The sequence below is a fragment of the Pseudopodoces humilis genome, chromosome 5 (genome assembly GCF_049639895.1).
Source record: "Pseudopodoces humilis isolate 2021_Gansu_Grassland_sample_001 chromosome 5, ASM4963989v1, whole genome shotgun sequence".
Classification (NCBI taxonomy): Eukaryota; Metazoa; Chordata; class Aves; order Passeriformes; family Paridae; genus Pseudopodoces; species Pseudopodoces humilis.
In genome coordinates this window covers 15,995,985-16,023,937 of record NC_142204.1, presented here as the reverse complement: position 1 = coordinate 16,023,937, position 27,953 = coordinate 15,995,985, and the positions used below count along the sequence as shown (strand labels likewise).

Below are 27,953 nucleotides of genomic sequence, written 5' to 3'. Positions count from 1 at the left end.
ATGTGGCCATTTCCAATCTTGAAATTTTCAGTCTTCAACAGCCAGCTGCTAAATCTTGTTATGCTTCTCTGTCAGATTAAAGAGCCTTCAACTATCAAATATCTTCTCCTTGATTAAATACATATAGGCAGTGATTAAATAGCCTCTGAACCTTCTTTCCAATAAGCTAAATGGAATTCCCTTTATCTCCCAATATAAGGCACATTTCCCAGAATACAGCTCATTCTTGAGCCTTCTTGGAAACTGCTTTCCTTTTGTGGCACCTAGAGATTCCAGAAGCAGCCCTTCTGACCCTGTACTCAGTGCCAACTACTCACGGTGGTTCATTGATGCTCCAGTGAAAACATCAAACTAACAAGGCAGTCCTTCTGGCTAAAGCATCACATTAGTGTGGACACATCCAAATTACCTCTCAAATGACCACTTAAAACAATACTTCTAGTTCTCTTGAAAGCCACTGCATCTCACAAAATAAGGCTCCATTTTGTAAGAATGAGCTGCTTGAGGTTTCTGATCTGCTTGTTGGCTCAGTTAATATATCTGCTGCTGTGTCACAGGTGACTCAAGCTCAGTCAGGGCCACTTCTACTTCAAACAATTAATTTAATTGCATAAGTCAATCTCATCTCACATATTGAGCTCACAGCTCTTTTCAAAGAGTCTCAACACCCCATGCTAAGCAGCAGAAGGCTTCTGAAGGCTTGGTGCCTGTACTGCGCATTCTCTCATGTGAATATCCCCAATGGTTTCAGACAGCAGACACCACAGCACTGGACCTTACATGGATCTAATGACAAATACTCCCTCAGCTTACTGGTCCTACTTCTGCCAACACAGATGAGCACGGGTAGGGAGGAAGGACTCTGTGATTTTAATATAGAGCCTTAAGTTGATTAGAGTGTATCTTTGATTGTAGAAGTAAATGATTGAGTGCATATCCAAGGCTCACTCCATCCTCACCATTCCTAAACCATCAAGGAAGTAGAAAATAGAACGTATTCAACTCTCTGTGTGCAGTGGCAGGTTTTGTGCAAATGAGCAGTCCTGCACAGCTGAGGGACTAAACAGCACGTCAGCAGGGATAAAGTAAATTGCATCTTCCATGCTCTACCAAAGCATAAGGATACCAACTGAGGAAGCTGGAAAGAGCCACTACCCAAAACACTTCCTAAAGAAGCAGAGCTAAATGCATTAGCCTTGGATCCAGCCCTCAAGTCTCAATCTGATTAGTCACAAGAAAAGTGTAGAGGTTGCCATGGAAAAGGCCACATTAATATGTAGGATCCTCTGAGACACTGCATTCACTGCTTATTCTAAATATAACAGCTGACCATTCCCTACTGCATGAAGTGTCCTGCTAGGCTGAGAGTCCATATCAATTTATCTTATTTTGGTTTGCAAGCATGTTATTCATTTGTTTTAATACTATATGTGATTAAATTGTTCCACATAAGCAAATGCATACAGCCACTTACCTCAAGAGCACAAATGCTATAGCTACAAAAGTACTTTACATTTTGCTACTGCTGCTAAGAATTTCTCTGGATTGACATAAGTGCTAAATAAGATCATAATCTGCTCTGCTTTGCTTAATTCACTGAGCCAGGGATACTTTGGGCTGGAAGGAGCCTTTAAGGTCCATCTAGTCCAACCCCCTGCACTAGGCAGGGACATCTTCACCTAGATCAGATTGCTCAGAGCCTCATTCCACCCAATTTTGAACATTTCCAGGGATGGGGCATCTACCACCTCTCTGGGAAACCTGTGCCAGTGTTTTACCACCCTCATTGTTAAAGACTTCTTCCTCATATCTAGTCCAAATTTACACTCATTTTGCTTAAAACCAATATCCATTGTCCTATTGAAACAGGACCTATTTTTCTTATAAATCCCCTTCAAGTATTGAAAGGCTATAATAAGTGCTCCCAGGAACCTTTTCTTCCCCAGGAAAATTCCACATGAAAAAGAATACAACCCACACATCAGTAACACCTCCAAGGCTATAAACTTTCCTCCTGTAAAATACATAGAATTCACTTCATATATTTTAGCATTTGAGAAGACAAGGATGACACCAGCAGTGCAGACGTGTGCTGCAAGAAGCTCTCCTGGCCATGCATACTCAGACACACAGCTTGCTCTGCCAAGTGCTTTTTCACCCATGTAAATTTTTAAAACACTGGCATGTCTGGAATAACATTCATTCTTTATAGGGCTCCATAACTTCATTATTAAGTAATGCCTCCATTAAATGAGAAAGTAGCCATGCATTTAATCTATACAGTATATTCACAGTCACATTAGCAATGCAGAGTGATATGCACTCATAAAAAAATGCGTACAGCTGTCATAATTTCATTCCTGTGCCCTTTTGTGGCCCCTCATTATTATTCCTAAAGCTTGAAGCAGTCTTAAACATCATAAAATATGCATTAGCTCATTCCATCATGTATCCTGCTCTTTTTTTAGCTTGGCATTAAAGTGCTATCTTTTCATCTTGAAATGACACCCTAATAGTATGACAGTGAATTTAAGGAAGGCTGTGTTTCAGAAAAAGTACCTGTGCAAGAAGCTGGAATGCCCAAAAGCCGAAGGCAGACACTTGGACAAGGTTTGTTTCTACAAGCACACCTGCCTAAACCATATAAATAGAGCCATTCATATCAGTGCAAAGCTGACCATATCAGCCCTGTCACAGGTCAGTCTGTACGGGGTGTCATAACTGCCACAGGCAAGGGGAAAGACAAGGTGCCACAGCTGCTCAAATTCCTGACATTAAACCTCTTAACTTGCAGAGAGACAGTCTGGGTCTGTACCAAGTCCAGGGACATTATGGTATACTGATCCATAGGTAACAGCTGTTCAGCTTGAAAGCACAGTTATATTCCTGCCACTTCCAGTCTCATGGCTCCTCTCTTGCCTCCATTTCCACACTCACACCTGACTCTTTTGCAAGTCACCTATCATCTCCTTTGCAAGATCTAATACTTTGGAACCTCTAAAGTACATTACAGTCTTCTTAGTAATTTTTTTCACTTCCTAATCATGAAGTCCTTTGGAAACTCATGATACAATCACTTTTTCTTTTTGTATTTATCTCAAGGTTTTATGTTCCAGCTTTACTTCTGAATGATAAGAGCAAGATGTTAAATCCAACTCTATTTCTAATTAAGACAGTAACTGCCCATCCACAAGGCTAAGGAAATAAAAAGTTCCTATTACCTCTGGATTCATGGAACTCCAGCGTAACATGTGCATCAAATCCAAGACTGAAGTAATTATTGAAGACATTGAGGGGGAGCTGTAATTAGATAATAAAAAGAGACATAAAAACAACATGAATGGAACATTTCTCCACACGCCAGGGTTTAACTATTTAAACTTGGCTCATCATGAAAACCTACTAAGAACAAAGTGGAACATATCAGGCAAATGTAAGCAGAAGGTTGCCCTGAAGGTTAGTAATGGCTTGTGGAAAATGATCAGTTCCAAGAGCCCAAAGAACACAAATAGACCTCTAGTGCTTTATGATCGTATACGTGTCTTTGTTAACACATCAAAGGGTTCCTTATGTTGTCATTTAGATTTCCCATAAGGCTGCGCCACTTAACGTATCACCAACACAAAGGTTTTCAAAGATTTTGCTGGCTCTTCAAGCTCAGCATGGCAAATGAAACTCCAGCTGTGTTCTTCTCGCTTCATATATAACCAGGAGCAATCCAAGTCCCAGAGAAGAAGCCCTAATCCTATTGAGGATGCATGAGGCAGGCAAGCATACATCTGGCCTCTTCATTGTTTCACACATACAGCAGGGCTGTAGAGAGGCAACTGTAACATCCAGTAGATAAACTGGAAATTATAACTGAGAAGAGGAAAATGGTTCACAGAATAGGGAGGGTTTTAAATTTTGTAGTATTTTCGACATCTCCATTCCAAATGATACATTACTATGTGATTCCCTCACAAAAATTTTCCCATTCTTCAACTACCAAGATACACTAGTAGAGATTACATGGAGATCCACATATGAAGAAGTTAAATACAAAAGTACACTACACCTTCCTGTAAAGCAGGAAACAGCTGGTACCCATTGAAAAATCCTAAGGAATAAAATTTTACATTCTGCTTTTAGATTTGTCTAACTGGGGAATGGATAACAGAGGCAGGGTTTCTTTTCCTGCAACTAGAGAAAAACAACCATGACCTTTCTGATAAAATGCTAGGGATTTTTTTTCCAGGATTGAATCTTTGGCATAAATGTTCAATGCCAGGGATGTTTCAAACAAATAAATGCCTTTCACGCAACTCTAGAATCACTGACACATGAAAAGAATCAAAGGGAGAGATGCAAATAGAAAATTAGAAAGTTGCAGAACTCCCCACCCACACTGCTTAAAGTGTAACCCAAAGTGGTTCATAAGCATTCTATAGTTTCCATGGGAAAAAGCAGGCTCTAACCTTACGTGCCCCATCCTCCAGCTCATCCTGAGGCAAATCAGGGTTGCGCTCAACCTGAAGATTCCAGCGGTCCAGCTGGACAATGGTCCCATCTTCTACATGGCACAGGATCTTCGACACCGGCTCATCTGTGTAACCCTGACAGCAGAGTGACCAGAGTATCAGCCATGGATGGTGAAAACAAATCAAGTTACTCACCAATCACCTGACAGACTTTCCTCCTTTCCCAACATGCCTGAGACCCTCGATAAACTTTTGATCAAGCGTTTTAACAAGCTACTATTGAGGTGCACAAGTCTAGGGCAGGCAAGGTAAGGCCATAAGGAGAGGAATTCTAAGCATATTTGCCTTTCCTGGAATAAATCCAGTGCTGTAGTAACGGATAAACAAAGAGAAACTTTAAATTAAGCCTAAATTAGAAGCCTATTTACTGTTCTTGTTACTTGGCCTGAAATACCATATACATCTATGTATACTTTTATTGCAACATCATTAGTAATGCAAAATCTCAGACTGCAAATTGAAGCAAACTGTTCTGCCAGAGTGAAGCAGACTTTAGACACAGCCCTGCCTGCTATTTTAGCCAAAAGGAAACTCCACCCAACACAACTAAACGGTGAGCAGCAAGCTGAGAACCCCCAAGTAAGGGTACCCCAGCCAGTCCTTACCCCACCCCAGTTGAGGGTGCGGGCAAGGTCATTCCCAGTGCCAAGTGGAAGGACAGCCACAGGAGGTGGGGGGCTGAGTTGCAGCTCATCGAGGATGGACAGGATCCAGCCCACCTATAAAAAGGGAAATTAAGAGGACAGTCAGGAATATTGAAGGGAAAAAGACATATTTTGATCATATCATATTCTTTTTCATAGAGAAAATCAAGTAAAAGAAATTTAAAAATGAATGAAGAATAATATCGACAATTCAGGGTAATTTTATTTTTTAAATTACCATTATTTTGAAAGAAACTCAACCTTTGACAAACATCTATGAAAGAAAATGAGAGACACATTAAGACAGCATGGTGTCTCAGAACTTATCTTGCCAAGCATGAACTTGCTCACAAGTCTCCCTTTCCCAGAGACCTGAGTGCTGAATTATTTCACTTAGTACAAGGCATTATATCTATAGATATACAATATTCAGATACACATACACATCTACACATACATATCAAATAAAATAATAAAATACTAGACTAAAAGACAGACTAAGGTTCAGGGTTGGAGGCTTTGGATTAGAACAATGAATTTGTCTCTTTTGTATCCTAAGCTATTAGCTATTTCAGAGAGTATCTCTTCTATCTTTCTTCTGGACTACATAAATCTTACAAATAGAAATCTAGCCAGAAGGAACAAATTACTGTAAATTAGTTTGTTTTCATTAAATGGTAATTTTCAAAGGGGAGAAAGAATTGTTGCTGAAGATGTTATCAAACTTTTGGTGACTGAAATTCTTGTGCAGAAACAAAGGAATCTTTCTTAAACAACTTCTCACTTAAAAAAAAAAAAAAAAAAAGTGAAGAACCTGTGCTGAATTTTTAGATAAAGAATTAATAAAAAATTAACAGAAGATTTTTTTCCTGTTGACAATTTTCAAAGATGCAGTTTCTACTGCAAATGTGAGCTTTTAAACAGGACAGAAGACCAAAATCATGACTACAGCTGGACTAAATTTGTCTTGCCCCAACTAATATTACTGTGGTTTCAAATATACTCTCAATCCAAACCAGGATAGCACTGGAGCTTCACAAAAGGCACCCAGCATAACATGGCCATCAGGAAAACTAGCTGGAGTTTGAAGGACTGCAGAGGCATGGCCTGATAAATACAGAAACCACCACACTATTTACTATTCTGTGGTTTTTCTTTCTCCAAGTATCTTCAAAAATAAATTTAATTTTTCACAAATGGCATTTATCAGACAGCTATTTATCATAACCAATTGTCCAATTATTAAAGCATTCATCTGGGATGTGATCCCCTATTTGATTTCATTCTCTGACAACAGCCATCTCAAGTACTTACAGCTCTCATGACCTTGGATGTCACCAAAATTATTGAGGTCTTTTAAAGGGATTTTCAGAGGTAAGTAATCCTCTCTCTTTCAAAATATCTATACTTCTTCACTGATAACAGGAGACAGAATAAAAAGTCAAGATAACATCAGTAGGGCCAGGATTTCTTAAAGAAGTTGGTCATTGTCATTGCCACTGACTTAATCCACACGTCTGTACTTCAGCATCCACTGCTACAGGTAACATCACAATATCCACCACTTTGTAAATACTTTTAGCTGATGAACAGAAACTTCAAATTACTAATTTATAAGCACAACATTGCTATTTATCTTGAGGTCACTCCTAAACCTTGTACATTAGTTGCACAATCCAGAATGGCACAGGCTAACAATTCCCTGTAAACAGAAAGCTCCTGACTGCTTTGAAAGCAAAGCTTTCTACTTCTGCCCCAGGAAGTAACAGCAAGCAGTGACAATGGAAAAGTTACAATAAGTTCTGATTCACCTCAATAATGAGAGGTAACATCTGGTCTCATTGCATATTCATTAAGTCCATTTCAACCAGATTTTTCATTTCTGGACGTAATGGCTTTGGGAATAACTGGATATTAATTTGTTTCAAACTGAGCAGCAGCAAAGGTAATAGTGGAGTGCTGCTCATACTAATGAGAAGGTGCTGCCACCTCTCGCTCGCACAGTTCAGCAAAGGGAAACAGGATGGTCTGACTCAATGTAGTTATATTCTTTTCTCTTTTAGTATCATCATGATTAATTTTTTTCCTTCTTCCTCAGATGGGAAAGAAAACAGATGGAAACTTTTTTTCAGCTGATGCCTTCTCCTGCTAAAGGACTGCCTTTCATGTTTCTTAAGAAAAGCTCATCATTCAGTAGCAGTCACGTCTTACTTTCCCATGTACTAGTAATGCAGTAGTCTTATCACTGATTCATTTCTCAGTCTTGCAGGGGAAGCATTGATATTAATAACCTTGCCACTGGGGTTTTAAAAGAACCCACAGAAGCTGAAAAAATTCCCCCAGAAATTCGAGCAGAGATGAATTAAGAGAGGGGATTCAGCTCTGCCTTTCCATGCCCTAAATATCTACATAGATATGCTCTGCCCAATCACTGCTATTTGTGAATAGTAAAGCATTTTCCTTGCCATACTTACTGTTAAAATTGCCATCAGATTCATGTTGGGGAACTGAGCCCCCTAGAAATTAAAGGTAAGTTTTTCAATTGTATTTAGCACTCAGTGGCACAGACTGAGATTTAAAATATTTTCAAGTACTGTAAAGAGAATGCAGTTATAATAACTCCATTACTACTCATGACCTTCAGGCCCTGAGCTGCAGAGTTTTTCTCCAAATGAAGGTGCCCAGGATCCTTTAAAGGTTTGACCCCATTCACTTACCCAAAACACAGAAACTCTGTCATAAAGAAAAGTACTGAACCTGGATCTGCCAGGATCTAGCAAGAGGAAGCAGAAATTGAGATTTAATGGCTGCCAGACACTAACTTAACCTCCTAGAGCCTCAGATATAATGTAAGTAAGTGAGAGGAGACCAGCAAAATTAGTCTTTCTCTCTTTTAAGCTGTACAAAATCTTTATGCATAAAGGGAAGACAGCTTCGGACATGAGAATCTGCCCCATATCTACACAGGCCAAGCCACTCAGAAAATTGAAAAACAAATATTAGATTTCACAAGGTACAAGGTGTGTTATCTTTCCGTGCCTCTGCAGGCAGTGTGAGGTGGGAAACCTTCCACCATGAGGAGTTTAATTACTTGGCCAAAGACCATTGGACTGCCAGGTCCCTGCCACCTACCGTCCCGTCCCCACCGCATGCCAGGATCCTCAGGTTTGGCACCTTTCTGTACAGCTCCAGCCTGCCCAGGGAGGGAAAGGGGGGGAAAAAAGGGGAAAAATGTAAGAAGAGTAATGCAGACATTTTTAATGCATTTTTCTGAGTGACAGTGTAACCACCACATACTGCATTTTCAAATATTCATTACTAAGAATATGAGTGGAGGTGGAAATGTAAAACCAATAGGATGTGAAATGGGGCCTTCCTCCGTGTTAGGCAGCACCTCCTGACAAGTGTTTGATCAGTTTACTATCTTCCCAGATTTTCATATTCCCTCTAGGGAGGTCAAAATCTTTCCTTTTTCTCTTACCCTAAAGCAAAAAAAATTAAACACTGAGGTTTTAAAACAATATTTAATGTTCTTCATCGTGATTTGTTGAGCTACCATCTCAGTCTTGTATAATGTGACAGCTTCTTCAACTAGTGACTGTATTTTAACACCACAGAAGGCAAGAATATGTAATAGAGTTCCTTCTCTGGATATGTGATCTAAATATCAACAGGAGAGAACAAAAAAAGCACCCACTGAAGTCCTGATCCTTCAGTTATACCCTTCAGAAAGCCATAATGAAATATTTTCTAATGAAGGGAGGGACATTCACATGTAGAGGGCTGAGTGACCAGTGGACCTAACCCTCCTTTTCCCCATTATACAGCTCTGAAAAATGTATGTCTAACTTAAAGCTTCTAAACATTATAAGAGAACAGCAGTGCAGGTGTTTCTGCAGGAAAGTAATAAGCTTGGGTGCCTTGAATAGGAAACAGACTATTCTTCTACAGGCAAGTATTTGATTTTACATTACTACTGTAAAATATTTACAAATACATACAAAGCATATTTACAAAATGTGAAAGTAGTTCTGGGCAGATGGTTAAGTAAAGCCAATATGTCCATGACCATAGAAGGATGGTTCTCAGCCCTTGGCAGCAAGAATTAGCCATTTAAAGAGAGGTACTCTCTCCCTTGGCTTGCACTTCAACACCTGGCTAAGCTGAGTTAGTTACTCAGAGAGCAGGGACAGTTGCACAGTGCTGTCATGTGTCAGTCTGGAGGCAGCCTCACCCCATTAGAATGCTCATTCATTAGGGAATGGTCAGGCATTGGGATCCCAAGCAAGCCTTGGAGCCATCTGGACCTGGCTCTGTCTGGATACGGGGGCAGCTCCTGACCTCACAAAAGCCCTCACTGCAGCCATTCCCCTTGCTACCAAAACCTGGATATGTTAACCTCACACAGTCACTAATCCAGCCAAGCTAGATCTTTTCCTGTTTTCCTGACCAGACCAGAAATAGGGTGCACAGCAAGGAAGGCTCCAGTACTTACGCATCTCTTGGCCCTTCCTGAGAGAGATCAAAGACCTGGCGTGGATTCAAATACCACATAAACATTTGGAGAACCTTGGTGCCCTGGCAAGGGAGAAAAATCAAAGGCAGGGAAGTTACGAGCAGTTTAATGCTTATTGGAAATAATAGTGTGCATTATTCACTATATTTCAAATGCTGTTCTTTTTTTCTATGCTTTATAAAGCAAACATAAAACAAGAAGATGAACTAGAAAGTGGCATAGCAAATGACTGCTCTGTAAAATAGCAATCCAGGACAAGGTGCACATGCAGGCATATAGACCAATTTCAACAACACAGATCACTAATGGTCCATAGGAACAGGCATTTGGGGTCAGACCAAAGGTTCATCTCCCACAGCAACCTGTTCTCCTGCTTCTCACCACCTGCAACAAGAAGAAACCTCTGTTATCCCACCTCACCCTCAGCTATCCATGACAGAAAGAAGTTGAACAAGATTGTAGCCAAAGTCTCCATCACACTGAGCACTGTGCTGCCCAATGTCCAAGCAATGACAGTGTTCTGGCCTCTGCCATCACCACGATGATCATTCATAATTGTATCCTCTACCATCTAATGAAGCAGGAGTCAAGGACTTTGTACAGCTGCCCTAATGGTCCCTCACTTTGTGCAGTGTGGCCAGCCCATCACCTAAAGGTATAATTTCTGTTTTCTTGAACTCTGGGGTTCATATTCCCACTCAAATTCCTTCCTTCACATTCTGCCCAGACACAAAGTGACAGGATCTCTTACTAGCAGCAGAGAGCTAAGAACTCTATGGGCTGAGCTTGCACTCTAATTTAAAGAATGCCTTTCAGACATGGTCTGAGGGTACACATCAGAAGTTTTCCATAGCTCTCCCTTCCTAGGGATGGCTCTTCTGCCTGACAGCTTCCCTGAAGAACCAAGAATTGCAGTCATAGTACCTAGGAAAAGTTATAAGAAGAGAGAAAATAAATGTGATATTTGCCATAAATATTCTTCCAGTCTCAACTGTGTGCAGTTCATAGAACTCTTGAACCAGAGGGAGATACACGACTTCATGGTTTTCACTTCCAACTATCTCCTCCAATCTGTGTAAATATTTAGCATCCACAACATCCTATTGCAAGGAGTTTTTCATTGAACTACAGACTGTGAGAAGAACCAGCTTTTTCCTTTTGTTTTCAATCAGTCTAAACAGTTCAATTTTATATCCTCCCTAATTCTAACAGAGGAGAAAATGAGCAGTGTCTATACTACTCTCCATGCTCTATAGGCCTCTGTTGTATCTTACACCAATCTTTTCTATTACAAAGCCCTGTTTATCGAAAGGCACTCAATATTGAGATTCTTCAGTATTCAGAAAGTGGCAGAACCAGGAAAATATTCACTTGGGTGAATATTCATTCCAAGAATCTTAAGGAAGAAGTCTGCTGCATTTTAGTCACTGAAACTTGGTTTCTGTGGTACAGTACAAGACCACTAATGATTTTTTTAGGTGCCACAGGAATATGCCATTTCAAATTCAGTCATTTCAACAGCCTTTCCTAGCAAAGCTTAGTTTTTGCACTAAGTCTAAAGCCTCACTGGAAACCTAAATTTTCTGTGGCAAGATGAAATCTTCTGAAAACCTCCAAACAATCATTTTAGATTCCTTTCAAGAATCTGAAGATAGGAGTACAACCACTCAAATACTCAAACATCCATTCCATCCAACACTACTGAAGTAGAAAGGCCATTCCACAGCAAGGACCTCTTCTTGAGGAAGGTCTTCAGGCTTCTTCAGGCACGGAGCCCCTTCTATGTGACTGGCCAAGGAATAGTATCATTTACAGAAACCCTGATATTAAATTTAAATGTTGCAATCCAGACTCAGCTGATACTCTTACCTGATTCCCTCCACTTTTTGGATTGACGAAAACCAGCAGTGGCTTCATGAGTGGAGAGGAGATAGGCTTTATCACAAAAGGCCGGCCTTTGTTATCCTGAGAAACAGAGGCAAGAAACAGCTTTAATACAAGTGATGTATGTTTCTTTGGCATAGCACACAGAGAAGACCCAACCTAGTTCTGACAAAACTACCTCAGGTACTGGAAATAGTATAGCCATGTCAATGTGGTGCCCAGCCAAGAGTAATTTATCCAGCTGACATAACAAAATAAAATAGGAGGGGGAAAATATCATTTCAGGGTAGCACACAACTATTTCAAAATTCTTTTGAGATTATTTCCGACCTATTCCCTGCAATTATTCACACAACACAAATACTGTGTCAGATGCAGTGTTATTTCTAATACAGATGTTTTTTTCCAAAGGAAAACAGAATGGGATAAGTTACTTATTCCATTAATTTCATCTAACAGACAAGTTGCATAAGCACTTATTTGCAAATAATCTGCTTTCAAATTCTTGCCCTTGCTGCCTTTCCACCTTTGAACAAATGCCACAGATCCAACATGACGCATCAATGAGAAAACTTTTTGCCTCCCTATTCCCTAGCCCCTGCAGGACACCTGAGAGCCCAGTAATGAGGGCACTGTCCTGGGCTCTAACAGACAGAGATTTCATTTTCTGAGATCTCCAGAGGTCTTTCAGGTCTTTCCATCTTTCAGGTCTGCAGTTCTCCCACCATGCAATAAAGGACTTGAGTATGAGAGCCCTGGCTATGCAGGTGAGTCCACTTCCACCTCTCCCATGAGGGTGTTTCTCTATATAATTAATCCACTAGAAAAGATCTGGAAACAAGGTCTTCTATAAGACACATGGTAAATAAACCAATAGATCAATAAACTGTTTTCTCTCTCTGTGGTCCAATTTTAATACGAGATCCCCTGAAGAAGACATTCTAAAATGGATCACATCCGGACCACAGCCTTGCATCAGTGCACTCCCCATGGGTTTCACAACCTCAGTTTCACACACTGTTCTGCTTAGTAGAAAAAAGGGTGTGAGCTGAGTTTCTTACATACCAAGGGAATACTCTTTCATTAGGGTGCTGGTCCTTCTGGAGTCTGGTACATTGTTTCTTGAAAAAAATCAACCCAGAAAATAAAACTTTTCATACAAGTTTTGTCTCTTCTAACAACAAATTCAATATCATGGAATTTCCCAGGGGAAAAAATACATTAAACACTTCAGTGAAAAAAAGGAAAAAAAAACACCTAAAAACTTTTAAGTCTGTGTTTAGACATTTAAACAAAAGGAGCATGATTTCCAAAGCACTTGAATACCTACTTCATTTCCTCTTTTGCTGGTTTTTCTTTTAAAGGACGTTCTCTTCTTTCGTCTTGTTGAAGTCTTTAAGGAGTTCTACATCAAAAGAAAAAAGAATACATGAAAAGCAAAACAAAATTTAGAAGACAGGCCCAGACAGAGCCCCTTACGAAGCTCTTCCATGCATGTCCACTTGGAGAATGATAAGAGTATCTGGCACATGCTCGAGATTTAAATTACATGCGCTGCATGCTTTACACTTCCACACCACCGTTTATGGAGAAAGCCACACACGGAGACCAGACTGGTGCTTTGGAACTGGAAACTTTCCCACGCTGTGAGGGGGGAAAAAAGATCAGATGCTCCCATAGACTCACATAACACCACATGTTGTACCTGCCAACCCTCCCAATAGGGGTAGGAGACGCCCGTTTCCCCTTCGGGGCTCCAGTCTCCTGCCCAATCAGGCTCGTCTCCTGGTATGGAGACCACCTGCATAAAGATGTAATAAAAAAACATGATAAATAAGATATTTTTCATGTTTTTTTGTTTGCTTTTTTTTTTTTTTTAAGGAAAGAAAACAACAAGTTTTAGCTCTGGCTAAAATTATGACTCATTATGACTCAACGTAACGTAGGCCACCATGGCATATGATGCTGGCACTGTAGAGTCAATTCCAGCCTAGCAAGAAACTTGTGCAATCATCTGCTAAGGAACAAACTGAATTGTTAATTTTTAAGGATTTAAGTAAAGAAGGTGTTTGTGGGGTGATTTTTGTTGTGTTTTAAAATAACAGCATCACTTAGCTACATAAAAAAAAATGTACCGGTGCTTGTATTTTTGCAAAACCTATTAAAATAGAACCTATGTCAAGGCTATTCTCCAGAGAGATGACAATCTGCTCAGTGACACTGAGTAAAAAGGTCTTTCTGGTGTGATAAGACCAGTCCAAAAAAGGAGAATTTTATTATATTTTTTTATTTCTTTTAATTCACTAATTGAAGTTATACCTGCAGGAAACCCTAACCATTTCCATAATTTAAATTTTGTCTTATGGGAAGTACTCCAAATATATTTGCAGTATTTCAACTTCTAGTCTAACCATCACTAGGAAACAAAGTAGAAAGAAGAAAGTTCATTTTTTTTTTTTCCCTGGACATAAGAGAGAAAGCAAGATTCACTCAGCTCATCTGAAAGTTCATTTCTGTCCTGACCTTGATCAGAAGTCTACCACTAATAAAAGCCAACAAGCAGAGATCATCAAATCTATAAAAAATTATGTTTATTCTTAATCCTGCTCTCTGTCCAAAAGCAACAGGAATAGCTACTAAGTTTTGTTTAATACACATCAACCACTTTCAGAATTTCAAGTCTTGAGAATGACTCACCATAACACTAGTTAAATCTTCCACATCCCTGAGAAGAAAAACTAACAGCTATCTAACTGAAATACCTAAAGGCATTGTCCTCTATCATGTAGACAAGAGAAGCCTGCCATAGAGCACAGGGTCCCAAGCTCTCAGCATTCCTGGAGAAGGAAATAGTCATGCCTTATTGATTACTGAAAATACTAAGACAAGATAGCTCTGTAGAGCAATTTCATGAATTTGCCCTTTTAGACCGTATTTGGAGAAACCACCTAAAGAAGAATTCACAGGTTCATAATCTTCCCTACTCTGATACAAAGTGATCCTGAAAGCATGATAAACCATAAAGCCTGCACTGACTACCAAGTGCATCAGCAATCCCATCTGCTAGGTTTTGCATTGCCCTACCTCAGTAGTTATATTGACTGCAGGCAAAAGTCTTAATGTCAACAGAAAGTTATGGGGGCATTACATTCAAAGCTGCCTCCCCTGGTGGCCTTAGTCCAGTTCCTCTGGAGAGAATTCTCCCTGGACTGGGGCAAAACACAGGTCAGAGAGAGGAGATCTAGTGTATCCATGCTCTTGTTAGCAGTGTGCTGAAAGTTCACACGCATATCAAGGGCAAAGACCATTCAGTAAAACCTTATAATTATATAAATTAAATAAATTATTAAATAATTATTTAATAAAACCTAATTATAACAGAATAGCTTAAAGAATGCTTAAAAATAGTTGTCATTAAATCTCACTATCATATACCTAACAGTGGGGTGGGAAAATGCATACAGGTATATTAAACAGTTTAAGTCTAAGCCTCCATTCATTATTATAACCATTTTAATTTCCATACTCAAAAAAGCACTAAATGCTGCATCTCAATAATGTTATTTCATCTCCTCTTCTTTTTTTTTTTTATTTTTTTAAACATGCCTACACCTATGGTGTTAACGGTACCTAAAGCTTTGCTACAGTAAATGCATCCATGTGTCCCTAGCAGATGAACAGCAAAAAGCCACTTAGACATACACAGGGTTTCTTTGCAAACATGCAGAGGAGTAACAGCCAAAGAGTATCAGCAGTCTTTGCACACTGAAGTGAAGAAATGCATACATAATACCTTGTTTACAGAACAAGTAAAGAGTATTTTGTAAATATATGTTTTTCAACAAGGTACCTAATAGCAAAGCATACCTTTAAAGGGGCACCATAAGTAAATCCTAACTTCCCTCTAGAGAGGAAAACTCTGTTTTGTGGATGTCAGTTTGTCCATCTTCAAAAAGAGATTTTTCATATTATTGAATGGTCAGTATAGCTCTCAGAAAGCTTAGACAGATGAATTGGAGTCCTTCTTCTGTGGTGGTAGATGGTGTAAAAGCCATGGACTATCTCAGACAAATCCAATGAAACCTTCTAACCTTTACAACATTTCATCCTCAGTTTTCAAAGGCTTTTAGTGCACTGATTTTCAAATTACTTAAACAATGAACAGCATCTGGGAAGGTCAATCTTGACCATCTTCTGGTTGTTCACTATCAGACAAGCCAGCTCCACTCAGCAATTGAGGAAATAAAGAAATAAGCCCAGAAATGTAAGTATTCACTAGAACTAGTTCACAGTGCTCAGAGAAGAAAACACCAAGTTTACTCACCTTGAACAGAAAAACAGGAATTTTACAATTATTGCCTTTGTCTTCCCAAACAGAAGACAGATTAAATCCGTAAATCCATCAGTCAGATACTCTTTATCATCTACTTTTTTCCCACAACACAAGCATATAGCAACTCCACTGCCAGAGCTAACACCACTTTGGCTACCAAATCTCACCTATAACAAAATTTCACCAGTCAACAAGGGTGACCTGCTTCACAAACTAGGAAATGGAATTGTTTTGAACCCCAGAAAAACAGAGCTGGTATCAAAGCACTGGTAACAATACAGAAATACTAGAAATCAGTAGAAAAGCTACAGAAGTGGCTCACATTACAGATAACATGGAAGAGGTATTGGGAGTTTTCCATTCATGTAACAGGGTCATTACACAGAGGGCTACCACCAATTCCAGAACTGTTTGAACCATTCTGAATATTCTTCATCTTGCAATCAGTTGCTAACAAGAAGCAAAAGCTCCCCATTTAGACCATAAGTTGTCACTTAAATTTGTTCTTAACCAATTATTCTATGATTCTTTACTAGCAGAACATTGTTGGTTACAAGACACAGAGTGTGGTCTTTGTGCAAGCCTAATATTTGAAGGGTGGTGACCCATGTTGTACAAAATAAGCATGGAAAACCATATTTGTGGCAATCAAAAAATAAGAAATTATAAAACAGGGCAAGGATTTGCTACAAAATGCCATCATATTTACTTAAAAGAAACCACAAACAAACAGGATGCAGGCACCACTAAAATCAATTTTATATGAGCAGGGAATTCAGTTCAGGAGTTGTCTGTGACCAATGTAAGTAGTTAATTAGAGCTGAGGAAATATTTTATACCCAAAAAGCTTCTAGCCATATTTATTCTGACTGTGGAATATGGGAAAAACAGATTGTTGGTTACACATTCATTTTTTTAATGTGAAATTACTAAGATTTGTAAATGTTGTGTTTGTACTTTCTGGATCAAGTGATGTGAATATTTCATAGTGTTTACCAAACATTTCTATATGCTGAAGAGGGTCATAATACATAGAAGTAGAGCTGGCCAGAAACAGCAGGAGAGGAAAAATATTTCCTGAGAAAATAAGAAATAAATAAGAAAAGACTTCTGCCAAAAATCCTGCCAGAAGATGCATCCAAAAGATACATCACTATTTTATAAAGTAATAAGGATGCATTTCCCATAACTCAAATAGGTACTATTGGGAAGCTTCATGAAAATGCACCCATTGTCTGTGTTAAATACAATTTTGATCTACTTAATGCTTCAGCTACTCAAGGTTTTGCATGCTACTGACCGTGAATTTTAAGGACTTGAGATGTGATGGCAAGTTAATAATGAAGTACTTTCTCTGTGCTCATTAATCAGGTGCACAAAGCTAACAGATACTTTATTTTAGTTTAATACTTTAAGTTGTTATTTAGAAGATATTTTCCCATAAATTATAATTACCTCAATTAGGTCTCTTCTTTAATTTGAAGATTTCCCAGAAAAAAAAAAAAAAGTCAAGAAAGAAAATCCACTACAAATATTGTAAGAAAGGTACCCTGCTCAAATCAAAAGAAAATTACACGTCAGGATTTGTTTGCTTTGTTTTTTTGGTTTTTGGTGGGGTTTTTGCTGCCTTTTTTTTCTTTTTTACTAAAAATTAAAATAAAAATTAAAATGATTGAAGAAAAGCTTCTTTTAGTAGGGTTAAATATGAATACATTGGTCAAATACTACACAGCTGCTGAAAATTAGCCAAGGATATTAAGTCTCTGCCAAGGACTCAAACATTTCCCCCAACAGAAGAAAAAGAAGTATTTTTCTGGAGAAGACTGAGTAAAACAGAGAAAGAAGAGTGTGGGGGAAATCTTCAAATGGCAAAAAGTCTTTTTTCTCAGAATGGAAGTGGCTAGGAATCTTGGGTCTCTTGAGCTAAAGGAGATATAGAGTCCTCTCTGGCTGACTTTTTGGTTCCTCTATCTATATATTTCCCCTTCCCTCTGCCCCTTGTCTTCAACAAACAACATCCTACTCATGCCCAAATCTGTCATATCCCTAAATTAGAACTAAAGTCACTATTTAGGACTACTTTTGTCTTAGTGCCTTGGCTACAGCCTGAACTTCTTAGCTTCCTCTTGACAGCCAGGAAGCAGAGTCAAAAAGCCCAGGTCACTTCCCAAGAATGGACTGAAATAAAGAATATTATTCTGAAATAAAAATTTAACCAGCATTTCTGACTCCCTGATATGTTCAGTGTTTGTTTCTTTCAGCTCAACTTGGAGTAAAAACAAACTTTCAAATTAAAAATTATTCTCGCACAATGTGAACCTCCTTTTAATTTTTGGCCAGCTTTCTTTTGGATATCTTTTTTCCCTGTTGTGTTCAGCAGTGAATTACCCTCTCCAAGACCTACCACATCCATCACAAAAGCTTTGAAGTCCAATTCTTGTTACATGCAACTCAATGAGCATGTGGGTTTACTGCTGACTGCACAAGCACTGGTGTAAGACCCGATTCTTTACATGTCCATTAAAGGCAAATTCAGAGGGATGCCAGTCCAGACACAGCCAATTCTTACTGAAGTGAATGTTTGTGCAGTTTTTCCCTGTATTTGCTCAGCTCTATTTAATGGAACATTCTTGACTGCCTACCACACAGGGGATGACTTGCAGTATGCTTGCTGAACTCACGGGAACAACTCTGAGCTGAATTAGCTCAGAACAAGTCATGTTTGTTGCTAATCATCCCAAACAGGGAAATTTACTGAAGGATTTGATGGAGGGGAAAGAGGATACAGGTTCATAACCACCATGGATGTATGCTGGGTTTCAGGGATAGAGACAGGGTAGAACAAGCATGCCTTGGTGAAGGAGGACCAAGCAGAGAAGCCAGGCTGGCCCTGCACAGCCAGACAGGCCCTGGACAGCCAGACAGCTTCAGAAACAGACATCAGCATGCAGTTACCTGAGGTTTCTTCACCTTAATGATCCAGGTAGGAGGCACAATGACAGCAGCATGGGCCCCCAGGGAACATGGCTCCTCAATGTGATGTAACATGAAACAGGTGACTTTGTTATGAAACTGGAAGAGAAGGAAAAAGTAGAGTCAAGAAAGAGGACAAGAAAGACAAAGGGGAAGCCTGGAGAAGAAGGTGATGGTACAAAAACTGGAGCAATATTCCCAACTCCACCATCTTCAAGTCCTTCAAGCATGGAGATTCAGGACATGTAACTAAAGATTATCTTCCTAAGCCATGCCTTCTCAGGGAAAAAAAAAAACAAAACAAAATCCACAAACAAAAACAAATCAAGACAAACAAAAAGCACCAAACCAAAAAAAAAACCCAAATCACTCCTAGTTAAACTCAGATCACAGTCTCCTGAAGTATTTTCCACTTACCGCTAGCTTGCACCAGGAGCAACTGATGGCCACAATCTCTTTACTATGGAAGGAAAATTTCTGCTGAAAGCCCTAGAATAACCAGGAGGAAAAAATAGGATTAAATTCCTCTTGACTATAAGAAAATATATACCTCTAACTCTAGCCAGGTGAGTGTGCTAGGCAAGCAGATTTTTGGGGGATAAAACAATTACAGGAGGAAACAGAGAAGGTTCATCCACTGTGATATATTCACACAATCCTTTTAAAAGGATTTATGCTAAATTTTATGCTTTCCCTTAATTTTTTTTAGTTAAAAACAATGGGAGAAATAGAGAAGAAATTACTATTTTAGTTTTTAATGGATTTCTACAGACATGAAAGTTTAAGATTTTCTGTTGAACAAAGTATTCTGTCATTGCAGCCTTTTTTGTTCCAAATATAAACAAGAATTTGAATTTCCCTTTTTCTTTACTATAGAGTAGAATTACCATTTTTTACGACAGAACAAAATTAACTACAATGTCTCTCTGGGAATATTCTGACAGGGAAATGAAGTAATTAAGTTTATAGTTTTATTGAACTGACTCAGGTTAAAATCTTTCCAGTAAATTCCAAAAAAAACCCAGTATGGTCTGATTCAGATCACACAATTAAAATAAAATATTTCTTTGCATTTTTAAAGATAGAAAAGCCCACCCCAACTAGAAAATTTATTCTGCTAAAGAGGAGCTTCTTTCTATAGAAGCCAATATGACTGTGCTGTAAATTCTAAGGCTGGAAAAGACAATTGGGTCATATATACCCTTCTGCATCTAACACAGATAACAAATAATAAGATATAGTCTGTAATTTTGAGCTGAATTAAATCTTATTTTAGTCACAGAAAAAAATTGATTTGGGTTGATGGCTGGAGAGATGGAAAGTCCACAATTTCAGTGAACAGTTTGTCACAATTGCCTTTACTACTTAGGTTTCAGATTTTCAGCTGGTTGGATCCTTTATTCCTGGCCTTCCATCAATCCTCTCTACCTCTGTAAGTAGCCCATTACCATCCAGAATTTTCTAATTCAATCTCTCTACCAAGTGATGAATTTGCAAGCCAGTTTTGTTTTCAACAAGCTGAGTAATACCTAAATCTCCTACATGCTGGACAATGCCAAAGATCCAATGCAAAAAAAGTTCTAAACTGATTTAGTAACATCTAACAGGTCATTGCCTCACTGCTTCTGATTAAAGTCCTTTTTATCCTGCAGGACAAATGAGCCTATTAGTGCTCAGTGAAATGACAAGGTCGAGCACACCAAGAAGGAGAATTAAATAAACAACAACAACAACAAAAAAAAAAAACATGCAGAGATGACTTGGCCTTCTTAAGTGAGGGATTGAGCTGCAATCTGTCTAAACAGGGTGGCTGAGGACAACTATACTGATACTCAGAAGAGGAGGAGTCCACCTGCCTGCCCAGAATGCAGAAGTACATCTTGCAGCTCCACAGACAGGTGTCCCCAGCATGCACTCAAACCAGTTTGCCACATGAGCCTCATCACCGAGACCAACTCTTGAAAAGGATTGTGTCACCTCTGGCTAGATTTTTTTGGGTTTTGTTTCAATACTTCCCCTAATGCCTCAGGGTTTATATTCAGAGAAATTTAAAGAGTAGAGTCTTCATAACGATGGTGATTTGGCATATTCAGGTTTAGCAATGGAGTGTAGTGAAGTGGATTAACAAATACAAGCTGGCCAGACACTTCTGGCTAGGCACACCTTGTCTGCCATTCAGTGGGAGCGTAAGAACAAGAGTTACAGCAACTGTGATACAAGTGCTGGAACAGAGGTCTGACACTGGACAAAACACTCTTTCCTCATCTGCTTGCTCTAGTGCTTCACAATGTTTCTCACAAATCTCACTCCTCCTTGTTCCAAAGTGCATTAAAATAAAAAATAATTATTTCAGTCCCTCATGGGCACAAAGTGTTTTCGTTTTTTCTGTTTTGTAACATCCGGGGGAAAACTCTTCTCTCCCAAATCTCCACTAATAAAAGTCTAAATTCACTACATTAATTCCACAACCCATCAGCTGTGCATTTTAAACATATGGACTGAGCAGCTTGTCTGGTTCTGGATGGATTGCTTTTCATTTATTTACTAAGTCATTTGGCTTTTAGGGAGTCATTAGAGAAAATGATACAGCAATAAAAACATATTAATGATAAGTAGCAATAAACCACCACTTTCCTTCCTCAAATTGCTTTACAAATGTGAGCTGATTCTTCCTAAGGATACAAGTTTCAGGTAAGATAGCATTTATTTGAAAGCTTGCTTTACAAATAAAACAATTGATAAAATTGATAAAATAAACCGTGCACTGTAAGACACAGTGAGATTTGATAGGGACTACTGGTCTGAAACATAGGAACCCTCCATATTTCACTAGAAATTATATTTTCTGCCTTCTCTGAGAGAGAAAGAGCACTGAATTTCAGATGTCTTCAATCATGCAAAGAGCTCTTCTGCACCAAATTAGAAATTTTGAGATAGAAAATGAATTTCACCTTTTTGAGAACATCAGCCTAACAGCATATGATTAGCACTGATCATCCAGCAACCAATCCCTCCACAACACATGAAACCCCATGTTGTGAGCTGCTCCTGCAGAAATAATCAGCTGTGCACACCAGAAAAAATGTACTTTTAGGAAAAGAGCACCTGAATGTCCACAAAGCCAGCTTGTGTTGATAATTCAACCTGTCTGTATAGCCTGGATTAAAGTACAAATTAACATAGACACCTGTGCAGCAAAAACAGCACATAGGGATTACTAGTTCTGGATTTTTTATATTCTCAGAAGTATTCATTATTCAAAACTATTTTCACACCAGTGTTAGGGCTATTAATAATATTTTTTGCAAGTATTTTCCTACAAAAGATTTTCTCTTTTTAGTGCTCTTAGAGATACCCTAATGCAACACAACTGTAGGAGGGCCAGGTATTATTACAACTCAAATTCAGGCTGCAGCAGAAGCACTTGGATGGTGATCTCTGTTAAAACAACAAAGAACTAGAATGGCCTTTCAAACACTAGAAATTTCAGTTTTAACTTTACATTCAGCTCTGCACCAATCCACAGGCCTTTAAAGGGACCAGTGGCAGAGACTCTGTAGACACACACTGCATCTGGTATGGAAGATACACCACTCTGGACACCACAGAAGACTAAAGAAATAGTGTTTGTTTAGCATTACGGTCCAAAATGTGTTCTTAGTCTCAAAAAACCCCTCAGCCACTGCTAACTGGAAGCATATGAGAAAAAGATTCCTTTTCATTCATCCTTAAGCTTCTATTACTGCATATAGTTATGAAATGGATGCTAGACCACACGGTCTGAGAATTTTTATGTCATATTGCAGAAAGATTAAAAAATTATCCTGATTTCTCTGATGACCTGACCCCAGGTAACAAACAGCTAACAGCTAGGAAAATGTCTTTTTTCTCCACGTCTTCAAGAGAAAGAAAAGAATTATTAAACATCATGAATGGTGTGGATGCCATGGCTTGGGAACACTTAATTGCCATCCCTTCAAATACAATATCTATGAAGCATAAGGAAAAAACCTAATGTGTGACAGGTTTAAAATAGTCAAATGTAGCTCTTCTCATAGCATGTAGTTAAGTTCAGGAATTTCTTGCTAAAGGATGTTGTAAATGCTACAACTTTACGTGAACTCAAGGTTCAACAAGGCAAGACCACAGGAAAGAGATGAACATAGACTATTAATTACAAAGGCACAATTTCTGGAAATTCATGAGACAAAGACAGAACTAGATTGCTTGGTTACACTGCACATCCCAGGTCCCTTTCCCTGCTACCAATTTCTCTATATATAATACTTCAGCAATAAGTCAGTGAAATCACCCTTGGGAAGAAGAGTAAAAAGCTAAAGCCTAGATGAGTTTACATGAGCTGTACTTGCACTAGCAAATTAAGTGCAACAGGGTAGCACAGGCTCTGTTAGTACTCAAGAGATTACACACAAGTATTTTCAGGAAATTTTACTTTGCATTAGTTGCAATCCGGTCCTGTGGACTGAATTCTCACCAGTAACTGCAGAGTGAACTTTCAGTTATGTTTAATCAGAGAGGAATTCAGTTCATTTGTTACAAGAATGTCCCACACGTGAACCATCGTAAGTGATGACAACAAGGAAAACTCAAACTGCACTTCTAAGTGCAAACCTTTAAACTAAGGTGGACCATTGACTGACCCCTGTGATCTCAGTTCTTCAGGAGGTGTCAGCCATTGCACATAATGGCACAATATAAAGCCACGAGGCTATGCTAAGGATATGGAGTGCATTCATTCCTATCTACTTGCTTATGATTTGAAGCATGAGATGGGTATTTCCTGAAAACTTTCTTTATGTGAACTGTAATTAATGATCATTAAAATACTTTACCATCCCATTCCAGGCATGGGGCAGGACTATTATACAACAAGATCTACCAGAATCCTTCAGCATTCCATGAATAAGACTTTTTTTTATTGCTTTAAATTTACTGTCATTCTATTTCAATGATAGTTTCCCTTTTCTTGCAAGATAAGATGTAGTGAAATTCATCAATTTGAGTTTTTGAATAATAAAGGTGGTTCTTACTTGGAGGTTTTTTAAATGTTATACCACAGCACATGCATTTTGCTGTAATAGGAGTCTCCTTCACCAACAAATACAACTGATTTATTTTTGTTATATTTTTCCTAATTCTTTGTTTCCTGGCAAAGAACAACTCTATTAAAACATACTCATGTTGTTCTTAACCTAATATTTCTTATTTAAGGGGAAGACTGATTTTTTCTCTGAACTTTTCTATATTCTCTGTTTGATGGTAGGATTTGAAGACTTACATCAACCAAGGCTGCCCATGGGAACATACCCAGCACAAATTTTGATATGATACCTAGTAAGTACTCTCACTGCAAAATCAACTCCAAATGCCTGTAGGAGAGACCCAGGCCAAGAAGGCAGAGAAGGATGGCAAAGTCATACCCTAAGAATGCTGTGTGTAAACTGTCTTGCTGCACTATTCCCATGGTACTTGCTATAAAAGGGAATCACATTTTTATTGCATGTCCTGTTGCAGCTGGTAGCTGACAATCTGCATGAGTATCCAGATACAAATCTCATTTTCCTCTGACTGAAGTGCTGTGCCATGGAGACGAAACATGGACTTTCTTACTAGTTGTAAAGAGAGAGGCAAAAGTATAATATAGTACTAAAGAAATGAAATTAAATCCCTGTAAATTTAATTTTTATATATCTCCCAATATATTTCAGAGGCTCATCATATTTCAGAAGAGAGACCTGAAGAGTAGCTAAAGTACTTCTTCCCTCTTTTTATAACTTTTTAGAAATAAACTTTTACAATATATGAAGCAGAGGAAACACAAAGCAGTCTCACAAATCTTAGAGTCTGCTGGGGCATAAAGAAAGCAACAGCCTTTCTTTTCCAGGAGCCTAAAAAATAGGGCATCATAATTTTGGCACAGAGGACAGTACTGCAAGAGCATCATATTAGCACAGGGTTAGCTTAGCAGTTAAAAAGGCTCAAGGAGTCACAGCTTTCCTCCTCCTCATTTTCAGCAGCCAGTACATCACAACCTCCCAGGACAAATTATGTGCTCATTCCTGCAGATGCAACTGCCTTTCTCTTCCCACATGGGAATCAGGACTGTAATGCTCAACATCTCAGACTTGTCATTAGCTATTAAAAGAGGCCAAGTGTTTGTGATAGAAAGAAATGTAGTGACTAGAAGGACCTACTGGCCACCCTGAATTCCTAAGTGTCCTGTGTCGTGCTTGTGCTGGAAATCTTACCTTTCCACACTGCTTACATTTGCCCTCCTGCCTCCGCCGGTGCACCCAGTGATGCCTCACAAAGTTCTGCAAACAAGGACATAAAAGATGCATTATAGGAAGCATTGGCACCTTGCACTCAGTGGTACCATCTATGTGAAATTTGTTAACAGACACCAAAGAAAAAGTCCCTTCAGCCAACAGAGTAATTCCTGGACCAAAATGTGCAGGAGGCACTGCAGGAAGCCTCGAAAACCACCAAAATGTATGAGGAGTAAGGACAAGGTGGTGTTTTCTTTATCTATGTTGAAATGAGGCCAGAACTACTTCCTCAGTCTTCAGAATTTTAAATGTTTGATTTTATGTTTCAGAGGGAACTGAACATACTTCTAGAGGGAAAAAAAAAAAAAAAAAGACAAAGAGAGAGCAAGTGAAAGGAGGGTGAAATAGGTTTTTTAAAAGCCAAAAAAAATCAAAAAATACTAGCTAAAAAAAATGCTACAAAAAAAAAGTAAAAAAAAGGAAAAAGACAGAATAACTGAAAGAATGGGCAAAAGACAGCAGAAAGTGAAATGGTTTCTATCAATGTAAGCAATAGTACTTCAGCTAGAATTCGTTTTACATTTATTCTGGAGAGGGGAACATGTTCCACTGGGAACCAATTCTGTCTCTAAGACTCCTGTCAATCTAAAAGCACTACTGCAGCTGCACACCAGGGGGATCAGCACACATATCAAATGAAAAGTAATCGTCATTTGTCTATTACTTACTTCTCTTGGAGATCTGGAGCCTCCTTCTCGGAAAGTCGGTTTGCAGCGAAAATTAATCTGGCATTGAAATAAAACTGTTAGAACTGAAGGTGAAATGAAAGAAAATTTATTCCGATATTTTTATCTAGGCTTGACTTCCAAAGTATTTATTATCTATTAAAATACTAGCTTCACTAGGTGAAAAAAAGTAACTTCCCTACATGTCAGAAAAATCTCTTTTCATATGCCATATTAATCCTCCTTGCTGGACCTCTACACAGCCCCCATCTTCAATAATGCTATTGCTGCCTACTGAGTTCAATATTGCCTTCTTCTTCTAGAAGGAAAACACTTTATCTGTTTTGTTTTTCTGAAGAACATTTGCAAACAAGTGCACACTTCAGCTTAGGTCTCCAAAGTTAGTAGGTGTATTTCACTTTTTGCACATCTTATATTTATGTCTTCATAAACAAAATCTGCAGAGAAATTGACATTTACATAAAGAACCATGCAAATTCTCATAGATTTCTGCCCTTTTCTTAGATAAAGATGTTTTCATCCACCTCCTCAACCACAAATCATTTGGGGAGCATTTTATTGCCTCAAGCTGTGGTGTTGCACTCCAAAGAGGACAACAGGAGCTCTCATTAATGGAAAACATTTTGAAGAAGGTGAAAAGAAAAAAGCATTTAATAAACAAGGAGGCAGTCCTATGAGAAAAAAATAAAAGTTGTGAGAAAAGAAAAACAATAGAAACAAGAATAGACAGATGTTGACGCTAAAAAAAAAAGACACTGAAGAAGTGAGAGGCCTGCAAAAAGTCTAAACTATATGTGAAGCATGGATGCACCAAATGAAATAAATTCAAGTTTGAGCTGACTACCCTTCAAAGAATTAAACATTTTAAATAAGGCACAGCTATGCTTTTGTTACAAAGGTAGCATGACCAAGTTTCTCCAAATTTAAATACAACCCTCCCCAAATAAATAAGTTCTTCCCTCATTTAATACTTTGCCTTCAAAGTAATAGCACTAAAAGAAAAATAAGAATAAGGAGAAAAATAAAAATAATAATTTTTTTTAAAGGCACAGCCAAAAAAAAATAAACAAAATACCTAGTATGTATAAAGAAATAAAAAGCATTGTAATATTATTCTTCTTCCATTGCTCTTCACCTGGATTTGAAATTTGTTTCACTGCTCAGTCATGGCAGGCTAGAATGACCCGGTTAATATTTATTTTGCTTAAAATGTGCACCTTTTCAGAGAGGGCCAAGCAGAAGACTTATGTACTAGTTTTAAACTTTATAGACTTTATAACAGCCCTCTGCCAAGAGGTGGATTTCCTGGTCTCCAAAACAGCACAGAGAAGCTGGGTTTTATCTAAGTGCTCATTTTCTCTGGCTGGCAATGCCACCAACTCGCTGGGCTATGGGAAATCAGCACTGCTGGTGATGAAGGAAGTCATGAAAAATTCACTGGTAACATTTTGTGCTGAAAGCATGTGCTACTGTTAATTTCACTGTGGATAAAAGCATCGGGGGTGGAAATGGTACCTCTCCAGCTTGGTGTAATGGCAATCACTGTGGGATTTGTCAACATGAGTCCAAGTACTTGGAAAGGAAAAAGCCCTTTCCTTATAGGGTTGATGCTATAAATTTGTTATTCTTCAGCTTCTTTTATGAAGAACAACATTGCTAAACATAAAGGAGTGAAAATGAAGCTCTAATGAAAAAAAATTGGGGAAATTCCCACACATATTTCTTTGCACATATCCCACCAGGAATGAAAAGTGTGGGGAGGAGATTTTTCTAGCACATTTCCAGTTAGGCATAATGAAGACAAGTCTCTGAGGCGAAGACTGAAGTCATTGATAGATATTCTGTACGTGCTTGGATATGATCAAGGATACTTGAAGAAAATGAGGAGCAGGACAGATGCTCACAGAAGCTCACAGAATGGTAGTATAAAGGAAAGGTTTGATGTTTTCCATTTTACAGACAAAAACTCAAATTCTGAAATTTTTAAGAGAAAACAGTATAGTCTAGTAAATACAGGGGGGAAGTTCACGCTAGCATCTTATGCTGC

General features: G+C 38.5%; 1 protein-coding gene across 7 annotated transcripts in view; it reads right to left on the bottom strand.

The window, feature by feature from the left end:
* Positions 1-27,953, bottom strand: part of DGKI (diacylglycerol kinase iota) — a 198,234-nt gene that overhangs the window by 82,348 nt on the left and 87,933 nt on the right. For 3 of the 7 annotated variants that reach the window (XM_088055424.1, XM_005527919.3, XM_088055426.1), the window contains exons 5-16: positions 25,889-25,945; positions 25,140-25,205; positions 19,288-19,359; positions 18,853-18,969; positions 13,270-13,365; positions 12,895-12,969; positions 11,550-11,645; positions 9,660-9,742; positions 8,297-8,357; positions 5,126-5,239; positions 4,458-4,595; positions 3,222-3,300 (exon numbers count right to left, since the gene is read on the bottom strand). In XM_088055424.1, the coding sequence (XP_087911550.1) occupies positions 3,222-3,300; positions 4,458-4,595; positions 5,126-5,239; positions 8,297-8,357; positions 9,660-9,742; positions 11,550-11,645; positions 12,895-12,969; positions 13,270-13,365; positions 18,853-18,969; positions 19,288-19,359; positions 25,140-25,205; positions 25,889-25,945 (1,054 nt within the window). The remainder of the gene's footprint in view (positions 1-3,221; positions 3,301-4,457; positions 4,596-5,125; positions 5,240-8,296; positions 8,358-9,659; positions 9,743-11,549; positions 11,646-12,894; positions 12,970-13,269; positions 13,366-18,852; positions 18,970-19,287; positions 19,360-25,139; positions 25,206-25,888; positions 25,946-27,953) is intronic. The other 4 variants (XM_088055423.1, XM_088055422.1, XM_088055421.1 and 1 more) reach the window with 3 other exon arrangements.